Source organism: Tauraco erythrolophus, chromosome 2 (genome assembly GCF_009769465.1).
Source record: "Tauraco erythrolophus isolate bTauEry1 chromosome 2, bTauEry1.pri, whole genome shotgun sequence".
Lineage (NCBI taxonomy): Eukaryota > Metazoa > Chordata > Aves > Musophagiformes > Musophagidae > Tauraco > Tauraco erythrolophus.
In genome coordinates this window covers 1,151,300-1,166,322 of record NC_141466.1, presented here as the reverse complement: position 1 = coordinate 1,166,322, position 15,023 = coordinate 1,151,300, and the positions used below count along the sequence as shown (strand labels likewise).

Genomic DNA, 15,023 nt, shown 5'->3' with positions numbered 1-15,023 from the left:
TAACCTGGTGAAATTTTGCATCTCTGAGATAGCAAAAAGTACTCAACAAAAACACATTGCAATAAAAAAAAACTATCACTTGCAGCATTTTAATACCACAGGATTAACAAGTGTTAATTAACAAGTATTTATAGAAATCTTGAGGACTCTTAAATGTATTATCTGCAAGGATTCAGGACACAGTCATTCCTGCCTATGGCTGGAAGTGGGATACATCAGATCAGGTCCACGTATAAAAATGTTTTCCAGGTAAAAACCTGTTTTCTCCACTAAGCAGAACACTACACGCAGTGTGCATCTTTCCACATTCTTATAAACAACAGCCCTACAACCAGGTTTCATAACAACAACTAATTTTAACTTCTGGGCTAAAAACTCTTTTTTTTTTTTTTCCCCCCAAAAAAGACCATCTTTACAGAAGGCAGAAGTTTCAGAGCTCCTGCAAGCAAGTCTAAAGCAACTCCAGTAAAAACACAGCAACTCAGACATATGCAGGGTTCTAATATTTAGTCAAGGTTTTTTTTTTTTTCTGCTATATAAGATCTTAATGCACACCAAGAATGGGAACATATTTGTAGATAGTTATACATGTGAAAGACAAAAATGGGATGACAAAAAACGAGAAAGAAGAAAGAAAAGCCTGCACCCAATATACTCAAAGTGTATCTGATCTTTTCCTGGATATTCTTCAATTACTTTTTGTGGTTATGCTCCTCTTATAACCCTTGCATTATAGGCCTAAAGCAATATTAGAAAACATTCTTTTTCTTATAATGTATGAAATAAAGAAAGGCCAAGTACTCACACAGTCTTGGCATTTACTGAATCTACTCTTCGCCATTTGCTGCAAGACTGCAAATTTACTCAGGTCATAAAACTTAATCTTCAATTTGAGAAGGATACACGGGATTTCTCACAGCATCACCTTGGAGGACTGAAAACCCACCTGTCTTCCCTCTAACGTCAGGTACGATTTTTTTCCTTGGTGAACGCAAGGTCTAAAGCATCATTTTCTGCAGAACTTAAGGTTCATTTCAGAAATAGTAATTTCCTCTCTAGGACAACTTTCCAAACATAAAACGGCTATAAATCTATTAAGTACACACTTCCTAAATCTGCAGGGGGATATCTTGGCCTCTGATTTTCTTCAGTTTTGCCAACCAGCAATAAAACGAAACCAATGAAAAACACAGAACTAGTCAATTTGCATCCGTCCTTTGAAATACGCTCCAGTACAGCGGAAGAATCAAAACACACAACAATTTCCAGTGCTGCCAGCTGAGGAAGTTGGGAGGGACAGCAGAGGAGTGACTCGGAAGGGGCAGGAGGTCCTTGCGGAGCAGCCCTGCCTGCTTCCTCCGTGCACAGGCTCCATCTGTTCCTGGCACGGGCTCCCACGGGTTTGTTTTCGCTGAGCACCACGCGCGCAGCACGGAACAGTTCGGAGAGAAAGACAATGACATGGACCCCAGGTAAGCAATGTCACTTCTAGCATTAAAACATCTTCCCTAAGCGGCTACACGAACCTTGTTTATTTTGATGGGGCTCCTGAATCAAAAGACAAGTCGTCTTGCAGTTTGCCAAGAAACACACAGAAATCTCTTTATAACTGTTCTGTGAACTGCACGTCTAATTTGTCCTTTTGACACACGTACCGAAGCCAAATTCACTCTCTTTCCAAAAAGTGTGTGTGAATGGAAGATTCAAATACACTTTCTAATACTGTCCAGTCACTAAACTGTTTATTACCTGTTACGTGTCTCTTTCTTTCCCCAACCCTGGAAGCATTCAAGGCCAGGTTGGATGAGGCTTTGGGCAACCTGGCGTAGTGGAGGGTGTCCCTGCCCATGGCAGGGGGGTTGGAACTGGATGATCTTTGGGGTCCCTTCCAACCCAAACCATTTCCATGATTCTATGATTCTTTACATACAAATGCAAACAGCACTACTAAGCAACAATGTTCAGAAGAGGAGGAAAAGGATGGGGTGTACAAAATAGACACTGATTTTCTCCTTGCTCCTCTTCCCCACCCCAAAAGACATTGTAAGATCCAGAGATCAAACACTTATCAGCAAGGATGCAAGCATTTAGCACGTTTGTTCTATTTTAGGCAAAGCAAGGAATAAAAAGAACAATTACCAGAGAAGCACCCAAAAATGGGGTCATGCAAGGTACCAGTAGAATAAAAGCCTACAAAAATTAAATGAACTGTAGATTTAAGTTATTTCTTAAGTTCTGAAATCTTTCTTTCATCAGCCTTGAAAAACGACAAAGCACCAGAAGCTTATTTACATTAGGATATTTATATGCCCCCAGTTAGTGTAGTTATAAGGAGCAATGCAATACATAAACAAACATGAGTTTTAGAAAAAAATTACCCACAGAGAATGTTAATAGTTGTAAACACATTTAAGTTCGGGGTGGTTTTTTTTAAAGATTTTATAACTCACCTACTCCCACAAAAGTCTTAAAGTTTTAGGTGATAAAACATACAAAACTGAAGCGGGTCACTGAGTGAGCTTTGATTATACTGCGTGTGACCCATGTCATTTAACACTGAATACATAAAAAAGGTGCGGAAAATGCTTTTCATTTTTTTGCAGGACTTACTATGCTACTGTAAAACTAATTTTTACTTAAGTTTTGCTGAAATGAAGTCTAACATAAAGCTTAGTTTAAAAAAAAAAAATATAAAAGGTTGCTGGTAGCAACAGGAGTCTAATCTCAAGCTACTGAAACATCAGATATTTCCTTGAAAGGTCCTTTGTTCCCAGAAGAAAGCTACCTGACTCTGTCCCAGGGTGACCACGGCGAAAGGGACTGACCTGTCTCATGCTGACGTTCTCTTCGGCTGACCTCGAGGGCCATGCTGACTACGCTGCTCTCAACTACAGACAAGTCCCCCACCCCGACGGCGTGGCCCCCCGAGCGAAATCGGAGCCCCACTAAGTCACAGCGAATTTCCCACTGATTGCAGGCAGGTTTCACCCTCTTATCTTCAGCCCTGTTTTCAGCTGTGGGAAACACAGTCCCTGTTTTTAAAAAAGGGAAACTCTCTTGCCTCCCTTGCTTCCTCTGAGTAAGTTCAAATTTACAGACAATTGATAGTATCTTCTGAGAAACTTACACTGAGACTTCTAAAGAAATGCTGAGTTGCCCCTTAGGGACACGACAGAAAATATGGTTACAAAAAATCCTGACATGCGTGTGCACGATGGGTCTGGACGTCATTTCAGTAGTTCGGAGTGCCAATTATTCTTTGATGAATATTACTGTGACTATAATATTAGGAATAACAGTTAATTATTCCTTACCTACACTTTAGGACCCTCCTGGCACAGTCATTATATGGCAGCTGTTGAATGGAGCAATGCAGCAGCCTTTTCTTAAAGCAAGATGCTTATTATTTTCCTTCGAATGTAAATAAACTCCTGTCTCCTGCTGCCATGTACAATGAGCTGCTCATCAGCAAATAGTTTTGTATCTTCCTCGGGAAGCAGCATCCGCTTCTGATCTCCCAAATCTATTCCCTACCCAACTCCAGTGTAGACTGACAGCAAACCGAGTTCTCAACCACCAAATAACTGCTGCTGCCTTCACAGCAGCCTTGTTCAGAACACCGACACACGGGCTTTGCCTGTTTTCCTCTCTCATGCCCCCACCTCCAAGCAGAACAACAAATGTGATTACAGCTATTAAATATTCCGACTGAAGAAGCACAATGGTTTAGCTAACAAAAATATATTTTATATGGCACAGTACGTTGCTGATTCTTATGCACTTTTATATAAACATAGCCTGCCATTTACTCCAGGAGGGATGTAAAAATTAGCATTTACTGAACATCAGTACCTAGTAACTGCACAGAGAAAAAACGTCGACCGTGTCTCATTTCCAAGCTTTCTCTCACCAGCTGAAGGATCAGTTCTTTTTCCTTTTCAACCTACATTTTTGCTGCACAGTTTCAAAGAAATGACAGAAGCCACTGAAATGTTTCTATTTACCATAATAATGCAATTCCGCTACTTTAGGGATTTTCTTCGGTAAACAATGTCGGATGACCAGCATTAAGATGAAGAGCTAAGCTACCATAAAGACCCCAAACTTATGTCAAATTTGATTCCGTGATTATCTGTAATCTGTGCTCACCTCCCTCTATAGAGTGAATTACACTCAATAGAAGGGATAATTCTAAAGGAGACAATACAACATAAAGCCTTCTCCTGCCATGAACTAAAGTAGCAGCCTTTTTTTCAATTTAGTCAATGAGGCTTAGTATAGCTGAAAGAAAGAACCACGCTAAACATTCTCCTACAGTCTGCACAAGCACAGTATTCAGCATTTTCCTAAATCTGAAATTTAAAAATCCCATTTCTTTACATGACAAAGGGCACCAACTTTTCTTTTCAATTATTAACACTTGATCACCAAAAGATCCATTCTTAAAGATGACCTTACAAGGAAGACAAATAGCTGTGACTTCTCATCCTTTTTTCTGATTCATAAAAGGAAGGATTCAAACTTTGCGCTCTCCAGGAAGTATTTTTTCTACCTATTTGATTGATGGGTTTTTTTGCTGGAAGTTTACAGCAGTTCAACAGGACGGCAGACACATCATTCAAATAAAACTTTACTGAGAAATTATTTGCATTCGAAGTATTTACATATTTTTAATAGGAGAGGAAGTTGGGAAAAAAATCCATCTTGAAGAGTTTCAATCTTCCTGCTTTCCAGGAATTACTAAGAAGGTCCATAATCCACTAGTGAGAGTTTCAACTAGATGCCCAGGGAAAAAGGCAAACCAAAATAAAACAAACAAAAACTCAAAATAAACCACAAAAAACTCCACCCAAAACCAAAAGAAATACAAACCCCTCCCAAAAAAAACCAAAGGTAAATCAAACAAAAATCTGGAAAGACATAGTTCTGAAGCACATGCTGATCAAAGCTTCACACTCCCTTTTCATGTGTGTGTATGACATGCATCTATCAATTTTAAGAAAAAGCAACACAGCTCAGTGTTTTGTCCTCTGCTGGTTGTTTTTGAGATTCAGTCATATTGATTCATTCTCTGTTCTTGCAAAATAAATAGGCTAAGAAAGGAAAACCCTGCTTATTTTCTGTGCCTGCTCCCTTAACTGATACTAACATCAACTGAGCTAAAAGCTGCTTAGGACCCCAAAAACCTGTAATCTATTCAATATTCTCTAGCTGGTGAGGGCAATCATACGCACAGAAGATAAACTTACCACTTGACTAGTATTTGCCGTACGCACGCACTACGTCAACAGTTCAGAGCAAAACATTTCCCAGAGTCTCAATTTCTTGGCATAATTCAATTTTCCAGTATTAAAATGATTTCAGAAAGCAACACACACAATCAGCCACCCAGCAGTAAACACATTTGTGTTTGCTACCTTTAAAACTCTACCTGCCAAGTCAACAGCCAATTGATTTCCTCGGCGTAAGCTCGACATTCCCAATCTGAGACATTATCCCGCACGAGGAGCACGGCAAACCCTTTCCTAAACGAGGTAATCACATCCGTGCTGCTATAGTTCTGGTTGACTTGCAGTTTCCAGTACAAGGAATCCTTGCTGCACATTCCCAGAGGTTTTACAACTTCTTTGCCTCTTTAAAAAAAAAAAAAAATTACTCCAAGTTGAAACCTGCCTCATAAAACTTTTTTTAGAAGAAAAAAAAAAGGCAGCCAGCATATTTTCCTTAATCCTCAAAATAATCTGTACCTTAAAAAAAAAAGAAAAAAAGGTTTCTCTGAATATTTACAGTGTCACTCTTAAAACTCCGAGGACGCTGACATCTATTTTTTGAATTCTGCAAACCGAGAGTACAAAAAATGCTAAAGGGGCAAGTGCTTAGCACCCTTTCATCCTGTAGTATTTCTGCAGCTAAAAAGAAAGAAAGAAGAGACCAAGGCTCAAGCCCAGTAACTGACTTACTGCAAGCAGGCTCAAGGCACTGAGACAACTTCATGGTCAGTACTGAAATGAAAAAGTACTGAAATACTCCATTTTAAATAGCTATCAGGAATGGCTATTGTACATATCCACAGAACCATATTTCATAAAGAATTTACTGTGCGTTATAGCAACGCGATCCTGTTGACACAATAAGTTGTTGTTCCAGTCCATCAAGTACACAAGGAACTTTCATACATGCTAAAAAAAAAAATCAATTAGGCAATGATCATCTGATTAAACAGGCACGTCACACTATTCAATTCTTTCAAACATATTCATAAATCCAAGCCTTCAGACTTTGCTGAAAACTTCCAAAATCTTATCATGGGTATTTCGAGGAGCCAATTTTCAAGCTTAAGGAAACTCAGCGCAAAATAAAGTATTACATGCTAATAACATGAAAAGGCAACACCATCAGACAATGGCAGAAAAAAATGTTGGTATTTCTAGTGTTAGCAAAATGTTTTGACAAAGTAGCAGGAGGCTTCCCTACAGCAGCAGCACTAAAGCACAGAAACACTTTGACAGGGTATGGGAACCAAAGCTGGAAACCAATTAGGGCATCATCACTGGCTTGACTGAGGCCCAAAAAGGGTGGGGGGAGAAAAAGAAGTTAATGAAAAGGAAGTTATGGTCTTTATAACAAGATCTTATTACTCATACTATAGCGAAAAGTATTGCAAAAATCAACCCTGCAGTTTGCAGGTGCTAAGTACCCCTGCATTTTCACTTTTGACATCATCTCTTCGCAATTCCAAGAAATACCCAAGATTAGGAACTGAAAGATAAACCTGCAAGTATCTTTTTCTGCTCTCTGTTTTTACGTACATACTGTGCACTCCCCGAAGTCGTGGGTGAGGAGCGCTAATAACCCTAAAACTACATTGACCCCACGCAAACCAGGAGAGACAGCAGATGAGATGATGAGACAGCAGTACTAAGATTTACACGCAAGACCAAAGTTTTAAAACCTCGGGACGCCAGCACTAGCCTTGCTGCAACTTGTGTTTCAATCGTGTTGAAAACTGACAACCCAGGCACAGGACAACTTGCTCCCACCTTTCCGTTGCCTCCTTCCCCTCTCCTCCCACTAAAAGACAACAGGAAAGAGAAGAAAAAACAAAAGTTCCCTAAAAACATAAAAATCTCTTTGTAATTCATTGACCATACATATTCACGCCTACAGACACAGAATCCCAGAATCCCAGAATGTCAGGGATTGGAAGGGACCTCAAAGGAGCATCTAGTCCAATCCCCCTGCCGCAGCAGGACCACCTAGATCAGATCACACAAGAACGTGTCCAGGAGGGTTTGGAACATCTCCAGAGAAGGAGACTCCACAACCTCTCTGGGCAGCCTGTCCCAGTGTTCTGTTCCCCTTACTGGGAAGAAGTTCTTCCTCATGGTTAAGCGGAACCTCCTGTGTTCCAGCTTATATCCATTGCCCCTTGTCCTGTCATTGGATGCCACTGAGAAGAGCCTGGCTCCATCCTCATGACAGTCACCCTTTCCATATTTATAAACATGAATGAGGTCCCCCCTCAGTCTCCTCTTCTCCAAGCTCAAGAGACCCAGCTCCCTCAGCCTTTCCTCAGAAGGGAGATGCTTCAGTGCCTTAAAAAGACTGGACAAAAAAAGAGTGGACAAAAGAGACATAAACTGTCGAGACTGCAAACCTATACACTAGGCAAATGAGTCTTTTAGTAACACCTTCCTTTCTTACACTTGTCCTTTAAGAACTGTTGGATTTTTAATATCCTAACCCATTAAGATAATTTTACCAAAGTCAGTCCCAACACTTCCTTTGACTCACACTGAGTTAACCGGGCACGCTCTCAGAACCCGACGAAACGCTGCAGCGCTCTTCCAATTGCTTAGCATTGTGTTGCGACAAGCTGCCACCCATCTTCACACGAGAAACCTGGATCTTTGTCATCAAGCGTTGGAGAAGACAGAGAAAATCTCAGGTTACCATTAGCTTCACCACAGTTTTACCTCTCTCTCCTACATGCCTACGCACAAACCTCGAACCCTGCACCTCGACCTACGCTAGTGAGTAACGCAAAAAGGTGTCATTTCCAATTCTGCCCCTTGTACAAGGCTTAGTGTTTTGTTCTGGGGGTCATCACTGATAACTCGCAAGAGATGAGCTCCAAGCTCAAATGCTTAGAAGATCTGTTTTCTCTCTTCACAGCATCCTTTGCAGCCACATCACAGCACATACCCCATACATCCTGTACTCTCTTCAACACCCCGCGACGTCCACAGAGAACATGAAGAAAATTTGGGGGTTTATTTGCACCTTCCTGTTTAGTATCAAGCACGCCTAGACCAAAGAGTAGTTGTAAGAGACTGTCTGTAGCATTATGTAGATATCACTTTTTCAACAGGTTAGCAGGGTACGCTTGGCACCCATGCTGCAGATACACAGAATGACTGCACCTGATAACATTTCGTCTTTCTCATCCTCTTCAATCTCTCCCTGCTCATGTCAGAGGCCTCCCTTCCCATGAGCTCTCTCCTCCACCTCTGGGCTGCACGCTGGAACACACCGTCCTCTGCTGCAACACGACAGACTAGCTACCTACATCTAGGCAACTATCTTCGTTTCTACCATTTCCATTAATTTTAGCTGGATCTTTAGGGTGTTGTTTCTCATCTTTATTTCTTCATTCGCAGCATCCTGCAGCAGAGCCTGCAAGTTAAAATCCGTCAAGTCCCATAGTTCTAACCTCAAACCATAACGCTCGCTGACAAAGAGCCAGACTTAACATTTCAAGGTCTTCTTCAAAACCCAGAAATCTTCACAGTCTAACAAAAAGCCTTCTCATTTCATTCAAGGAAACAGAACTGACACCCTTGGCTATCTTTGGGCAAGAGCAGACTCTGACTTAAAATAAGAACAACCTCCCCCATCGATGTTTCCCACCCTTCCTACGGCGTGCCACTTCCACCCTCATAACCTACCCACCCAATGCTCTCTCTGCACAATACTTACATTTGAGCACTGTATGTGTTTAAGGCCCAGTATTTTTTAACCAACCAAGTTTTCAGAAGTGCCTTGTGCTTTCGATAAATCCAATGTGACGCTGTAAAGGACTCCAATTTCCAGAAAGCGCTGAGATTCGTCTTCTCAAACTTCTGGCAATACTATTTATTTTATACGTATAACATCTACAAGTAGGTACATGCTACACAGCCCATTTTAACAAGCGTAGCTAGGCTCTCCTTATTTAATATTCATGTCACAGGAGTAAAAATCCAGCCAGGAATCAAACTGTGGCATCCTGTGCCAAAGACAACTTACCACTCAGCTGGTAAGTTGGCAATTCAATTTCCAAACCTGCATTCCTGCATTTTAATCCTTTGTAGAAAGGTGGTAATATATGAGCAAGATGAAAAGAACTGGATTCAGATCATTAGAGGTTCACAAACCAAACACATGAAGCTTTGGAGGCTGTCCAAAACAAAACCATGCCTAGGTGGTGATGTCCGTTCAATAAAAATCCAATGTCATAATTATCCTCTCACTTTTTCCCCAGAGAGCATTAGTGCCCAGAACCGTGCTGCTGCTCAGCCAATTACATTAATGCTGTGAGAAGACGGACAGGGCCGGCGGCCAATCGCTGTGCCAGGTCACTGCCTGCCGACGGGTAATTTACAATTATCAAGCAATTAGCAAATGAAGTGAAAATTCCACACTCATCTCCGCATAACGCAGAATAACTCATTTTAAAATTAAAAATATGTTTTAATAACTTCGTTTTGGCTACAGGCACACAGAGAAAAAAAATAAAGCCTCCTTTTTCCAATTCCTCCTCCTTTTGCAACTGTGCTGTCGCAAGCTAGTGACCAAACACATTTTTTGACGTTTCTAAACTAAATGATCTCTTCCTTGCAAGTAAATACCTATTCCACAATAGAAAAGATTAAAAAAGCAAGCTGTTGATAAAGGTACTAGGCACTCAGCCAGCACATTTGAAACCTATTTAACTACCCACCTGATGAACATCCTGTCCTGGTGGGTAGGTGATAACCTGAATTAACCAGACGCCTATTTGCCAAGAGTCCAAAATTTTCTTTTCTTCTCTATATTTAATAATAAACGACATAAAAAGAAGCTGATCTGCAACTAGTCAGTTGCACAGAGCAAATGTTCTTTCCCATTAACAGTCAAGACAATAGTTATTTGTGCTCACAACAAAGTATAGAGATCTCGTTGCATACACTCACAATCCTGATTTTTAAAAAAATTCAGCCAAACGTAACTTCTAGCTAACCTTGGTGTATCCTCCCCTCTAGGAAACTACTGCATCTTCCTTCATCTATAGTATGAACGTTGGAAATGACCTTCTTTAAAAGGACAGGAGAAAGGCAGAAGAGGTCACCATCAACAGCGAAATCAAAGCAGGTAAGAGTAGATTCTTACTATGTTCTTACTTTCTATGTCCTCTGATATATATATATAAAAAAAAAAGATATAAGTATACTGCCTTTAAAGAGTTGGCAAAGGGAAAAGAAGAAGAAAAGCTACAGGCTCCTACCAAAAGGAAGGAGGAAGGGAGGCAGGGGGAAAAAAAAAAAAAAAACCAAAACACCCACAACAACAAACAGCTGGTGTAAACACGTAACACTTTTGTAGGCATGGGACAACACTAGTCTTGCTGCACTGATGTCAGCTCTCGGTTTTCATTTAACATCTAAATGTATCTAAGCCAGAGAGAAAGAGAATTTAAAAAAAAAAAAAAAACACCACAACATCCAAGGCTAAATGATGTCAACTGGGTAAGACCAAAACTGATGGCATTTGACGTACTTCTCTCTCCAAAAAGATACCCGCAACAAAGCAAAACTTTTTTCTGACTCTCCCGGGTTTCAGAAAACATTCAGGCTGTCAACATAATTTATTTACTCTTAAAACAGTCCTTCACCCTCCTTCCGCTCAAGAAATACTTATTTCTGAATTTTTTTTTTTTTTTTCTCTTGCACACTCCATATTATCACGGTGTCAGAAGGGAAGAGGAGGAGAGGAAGGAAACCAAAGCAACACAGAAAAATCCTCCACAAACCTGTTGCTGTGGATACTGCATTCCTCCCATGGCTGCCGGAGCGCGGCCCTGCATTCCCACGGGATAGCGCTGCGGGCCGGGAGGGCCGTAGGTCTGCCCGGGGTAGGGGCTGCTCTGCTGCGTCTGAGAGTGAGGGTTGTTGCCCATGCCGTACAACTGAGGTCTCTTCATGACCATGGGATCCATCGGACTGCCCTGGTGTCAAACACAAGCAAAGAAACATTTTAGGGACGGGAAGAAAAAGGTCGGAATCGTCACGCTTACTGTGGGACAGCTAGACACGCGTTTTCTCAGTGCTTTACACGCCAAATATTGACTTGATGCACACACAGGCAAAGCACCGTCCTCTGGTTCTCACATGAATTAGATGAGTTTTTGAACAGAAGAGCTTGGGACTTCCATCGCGTTTTAAAAATTAAAAAAAAATTAAAAAAAAAAAATTCTGCACTCAAACTTAAGGTTGTCACTACAGAAAAAGCAGAAAAAAAAAAACACCCGGTAAATTTCAGCTTAAGAAATAATTAAACGTACTGCTGTAAACTGATTAGCATCACTGAGTTTAATGTTTAAACATAAATAAAACCCTGTCTGTGAAGAGACACACTAGTGGACAAGCTGTTTAACCTTGACAAAACGTCTGTTTTCTTACCTTGGAAAAAGGGAAAGTGGAAAGAAAAGAAAGTTTCCAAGAAGCGCAACGCATGCAGAACGCTGTATTTCAGCTTTTTCATACGGCTATCCCGTGCATTAGTTCAGTTTCCAGATGAAAAGGCAAGTCATAACTCACATTTTACACGAAAGTTTATTTGCCTCCTTAATAGACCTCAGAAAACCCAAACTGCAATCACTGACGGAGGGGGAGGGGAAGCAAGGGAGGGAAGTTTTATTTTTAGACTTTTTGGCAGCACTCACCAAGCACCGTAACAGTTCCAGGACGGGTGTCACCCATTGTGTGGGATTACTCTCATGTTTTATTACTAAGGACCAACTGAACCAGAAAAAACATCATACTTTGTCAAGCGCAGCACTGCATTGTTCATACCACATCCAGTTTTTAATTCCTGACTGCCAGTTATATTCACGGAAGAAAGGGGGGGGGGAAGCTTTTAAGAAGCCTATCACAATCTCATCTTCATGAAAGAGCCATATCCCCCCTCCTCCTCCCAAGAAAAAACTTATTAATTCACCCCGCCAGCCCACTCTCCCGCCAGGAGCAGGATCCCTTCCCGTAGCACATTCTGCACGTGTTTTCCTACAGCGCGGCGTTGACCAGCTTCGTTTTAAAGCCTCCTACGTAACACAGCTCCTACAAGGCCTTTTTGGCTGTTATATTCTGATGGAATAGTTATTATGACAATAAATTACATTTTTCCCCCCCTCCCATCACTGCTGTCTGTACTACTGACACACCACGGCTTTTTTTCCCTATACACACACAGTACGTGCCCTCGGAAGCTTAACCAACTATTACGTGTAATTCTCACGATTTCTTCCCTGCAAGTAAATTACTCAAACCTTCTCCATGTTTCCGCGGGCTCTCCCCACCCTTACCAATCCCGATGTGCCAGGAACGTCACCGAAGCCAGAGTATTCCAAATACGGACACACTTCACCTGGGAAGGTGGGAATTCCTCCTCCTCACAGCTCACCTCCGTTCGCTTCGGAAGAGGACTGCCCTTTTTTTGCCACCATAGCGAATCGCCCACTCACTTCTAATTTTGGGTGGATGTTACTCAGCAAATTTCCCTTTATTATTTGGCTTCTTTGTGGCCAGATCAGAAGTTTCTATTTTTCAACACTAAATGTCCCTGGGTAATTTACTATTTATATTTCATGCTTTTCGAAATCAATGGGTTCCCCAACCATTTCAGACCTCCTGACACTCTCGTGTTTTTACCTCTTTTTCAGGCCATCATCCACTCTTCACACTTTTAACTAAGAACAACACGAACATGAAGGTTCAGCACATGAACTAGAGATTCCCTCTTGCAGGGTCCCAGGGGACAAATTAAATTTCCTCCTATAGACCAAGACACTCGTTCTATGTTTATTTCTGTGTTTCGATGTTCACTCTATGCATCACCTGCCATATTCATCTTCTCAAATATAAATCCTTCTTCAAAGCAAGTCTTGAGTTTCCTTCACGAGATTCTCCTGAAGCCCAACAGCACTGTTCATTGCCACCATCTTCTGTTTCAGGGGTTTATTTCCAACTCTTAACTCCAATAGCAACATTTATTCAAATTCAATTTTAATTAATTTGAGCGTAATATTTTCTGTTCCGCATCCAATACTTAAGCAGATAGCTACACAGCTACAATGGTCTGACGCTTTCCATTATTAAGACTATTTTCAGGTGCATATAAACTTCGCCAAACTCCAAGCATTGAGGCTGAAATTTTCCAGGCCATATGTACGCCTGAGGCTGAAATTCTCTGGAAAATTCAGCAGAAACAGTTCAGCTATGTCTTAGAATGAGGTCACAGAAAAAAATACATCGTTTATGTTCTTACATAAAACATTTCAGAACACCTCTTGAATACCACGCTTTGGGGCAGAGGATTTTCATTTGCCAGCCCGACATCGGGCGCCTGGGAACGGCGAGGCGTGCGCCCTGCCGGGAGCGAGCACCGGAACGTCACCGGACCACCGGGGGCACGGGAGGAAGAAACGGGAGAGCGCGAGCGGCACGGAGAGTTACGAGGTGTACGGAGACAGCCTCGACTATGCCGGATTAAGAAAGAGGGACGACGGGTTAAAAAAAGCAGCGGAGACAGAAGTGGGGCAGAGGAGCTGAAGGGAAGAAGAGGAAACAAGGTCAGGAGGCGACATGGCTACGGGCCAAAGAGCCTCTGTCCTCTGGACTAGTGACCTCGGAGCAGTGGAGGTTTTTCACGTGTGTGAGGAGAGCGAGCCCCACTGACACTACATCCTTCCTTCCCTTCTCCTCGCCAGCCTGCCGTCTCTTCACCTCTCCTCGTCCTTTCCAGGAGAGCTGCTCCTCCTCCCCTCAGGTGACGTCCCTCCGCTTCAGAAAGGTGGAGGGATGAAGAGACTGAGATACCGCCGTAACTCCAGTCTGTAGGTGATCCGCACAGCACCGAGACCCAGGGGCTGTACGGGTAACAAAGGACCTGGACGTGCTCAGAACTCACTGTGGACGCCACGATGGAGGCATCAGGATCAAGGACTCCATTCTTGATGGAACTCCTCAATTCTTTACATTGAGGGTGGTGAGGTACTGGGACAGGTTGCCCAGAGAAGTTGTGGATGCCCCATCCCTGGCAGTGTTCAAGGCCAGGTTGGATGAGGCTTTGGGCAGCCTGGTGTAGTGGAGGGTGTTCCTGCCCATGGCAGGGGGGTTGGAACTGGATGATCTTTGAGATCCCTTCCAACCCAAACCATTCTATGATTCTATGACTGGAGATACTGTGTATGCGAGGGCTGCACTGAGAGGTGGTCAATATGCCCACGCAGACCACCGGGACAGCCCAGAGAGACCCGCCACAGCTGCCAGTGCCCTCCTCCCTCCAAGGGCTCGGGGAAAGACCCAACAGTAGAGAAGAGCCCTCTGATCATCTTCGGGACTGGAGAAGGCAGACCAGTGAGGAAGCACATCTCAGCCCACGCACCGGCCGGTCCCTACGGAGGACAGCAGCTCACCACTGCTGTTCCTGACCACCCTCAGATTAGATCCCAATCACCGGTGCGGGGCAGCTAAAGGGGAAGACACCTGCCAGTGACTCAGTGGCTGCCAACACATTTCTGCAAGGCGAAAGAAACCCAAATAGCTGGCTCTTCCTCAGGTTTAAGAAACATTACTACTGCAGCAGGTAAGAGCTGCCGGAATTAAGTTTGCCCTCGCAAAATTAAATTAGTGTCTCCTTCATGGACACAACCGCATCAGTCTCCAAACACCCGGTCACACCGTTGTCCTCACAGGCAGTGGATGGGTCTGTTCCAGGGATCAGTG

General features: G+C 42.6%; 1 protein-coding gene across 9 annotated transcripts in view; it reads right to left on the bottom strand.

The window, feature by feature from the left end:
- The window catches only part of ARID1B (AT-rich interaction domain 1B), a 358,666-nt gene that overhangs the window by 314,304 nt on the left and 29,339 nt on the right, over positions 1-15,023 (bottom strand). For all 9 annotated transcript variants that reach the window (XM_086631993.1, XM_086631997.1, XM_086632001.1 and 6 more), the window contains exon 3: positions 11,051-11,245. In XM_086631993.1, coding sequence (XP_086488119.1) covers positions 11,051-11,245 — 195 coding nt within the window. The remainder of the gene's footprint in view (positions 1-11,050; positions 11,246-15,023) is intronic.